The sequence below is a fragment of the Saccostrea cucullata genome, unplaced genomic scaffold (assembly GCF_032062105.1).
Source record: "Saccostrea cucullata isolate Sc308-1 unplaced genomic scaffold, CSIRO_AGI_Scuc_v1 ctg20246, whole genome shotgun sequence".
In the NCBI taxonomy this organism is placed as follows: domain Eukaryota; kingdom Metazoa; phylum Mollusca; class Bivalvia; order Ostreida; family Ostreidae; genus Saccostrea; species Saccostrea cuccullata.
In genome coordinates this window covers 6,562-7,947 of record NW_026937326.1, presented here as the reverse complement: position 1 = coordinate 7,947, position 1,386 = coordinate 6,562, and the positions used below count along the sequence as shown (strand labels likewise).

The 1,386-nt window shown below is 38.5% G+C and overlaps 1 protein-coding gene across 1 annotated transcript; it reads left to right on the top strand.

Annotated features, from left to right (window-relative positions):
• The first annotated feature begins 63 nt into the window (after window positions 1-63).
• Window positions 64-522, top strand: LOC134247927 (uncharacterized protein F54H12.2-like). The gene has a single exon (XM_062730324.1). The coding sequence runs from the start codon at window positions 64-66 to the stop codon at window positions 520-522; it is 459 nt and encodes a 152-aa protein (XP_062586308.1).
• The last annotated feature ends 864 nt before the right edge of the window (window positions 523-1,386 follow it).

Here is a 1,386-nt window from a genome sequence, read left to right as displayed (position 1 = left end):
AAAACCTTTACCATTGGCTCAGGAACCCAGTCTAAGATTACAGATCATCTGTTTCAAGGCCAGATGCCTAAACGTCTCATTTTAGGCTTTGTGGAGAATGCGGCCTTTAACGGAGATAAAACTAAAAATCCCTTTCATTTCCAAAACTTTGGGATCAAGAAATTAGACGTCAGTATCAACGGAGAGACCATGAGTACTCGTTGCTTTGAGCCTAATTTCAACGAGGATTTACATCTGAGATCATATCTCAGTCTGTATCAAGCCCTGGAAAAATTAGGAGAAGACTGGGCTCCGGACATTACCCTAGAAGAGTATAAAAGCGGCTACACTCTATGGGGCTGGGATTTCACTAAAGATCAAGAGGCGCAATCGGATAAATTCCACATCATAGAAACAGGAAATCTGAGAGTAGAAGTGCAGTTTACCAACAATACGGCTACCACCATCAATTGTGTGGTGTATGCAGAATTCGATAACCTATTAGAAATTAACAAACAGAGAGAAGTGAGCATTGATTACTAAAAATGGATACGGGACAATTGAGAGAAGTCTTATCCAGAGAATTCAAGAGTTCTTTTGGAGGCGTGTATCCTGTAGATTTATTACCGGATCAATTAAGACCTGGAGAAAAAGCTGTCGTGGTCAATACGGATCCTCAAGATCGACCTGGAGAACATTGGGTGTGTCTATATGTGAGCAATCCCGTGGTGGAATATTTTGATTCTTATGGATTTCCTCCCTTACAAAAAGAAATTCAAGATTTTATCCAGCGTCATGCTCAGCAATGGATTTATAATCCCTATCGCTATCAAGACTGGAAAACCGACGTGTGTGGACAATATTGCGTGTATTACAGTGCAGGGAAATAATTTTGTTACAGCATCAATGCTGATTTTGGTGCTTCCTATGCTTGCTGATTTTGATGCTTCCTTTGCTTGCTGATTTTGATGCTAGTTATCCTTATCCTGGTTTGATCCTTATCCTGATGCTGGTTTGAAACTAGGTCAATGCTAGTAATGCTACCGGAAGTAGGATTATCCTGCCGGAAGTGGATAATTCAAAAACAGCATCGCTATTTTAAGCCATTAAAAATAATTTTTGGGATAATTTTTATTTGTAATTTGTATTAAATGACTTTCCTTTATCTGTTTTCACTTTTTACCGAAAAAATTAGCGATTTTTAACGAATTTCGTTTTGTCGTATTGTAATCGTAAAGAAACAAAATGGCGACATAGTGGAAGTTGGAAGTAAATCTTCATCTTGCGAAGTTATCGTAACATAGTTATTCGATATTGATTGCAGCTAAAATGCGATGATTTATCCTTTTTGTGATGCGATTTCAGTAGGTGGAATAGCCCTAGTGTGTGCAACGTGTAAGCATGGAA

Coding starts and splice junctions, on each gene's coding strand:
- LOC134247927 (XM_062730324.1), top strand. CDS start 64: ATGCCTAAACGTCTCATTTTAGGCTTTGTGGAGAATGCGGCCTTTAAC.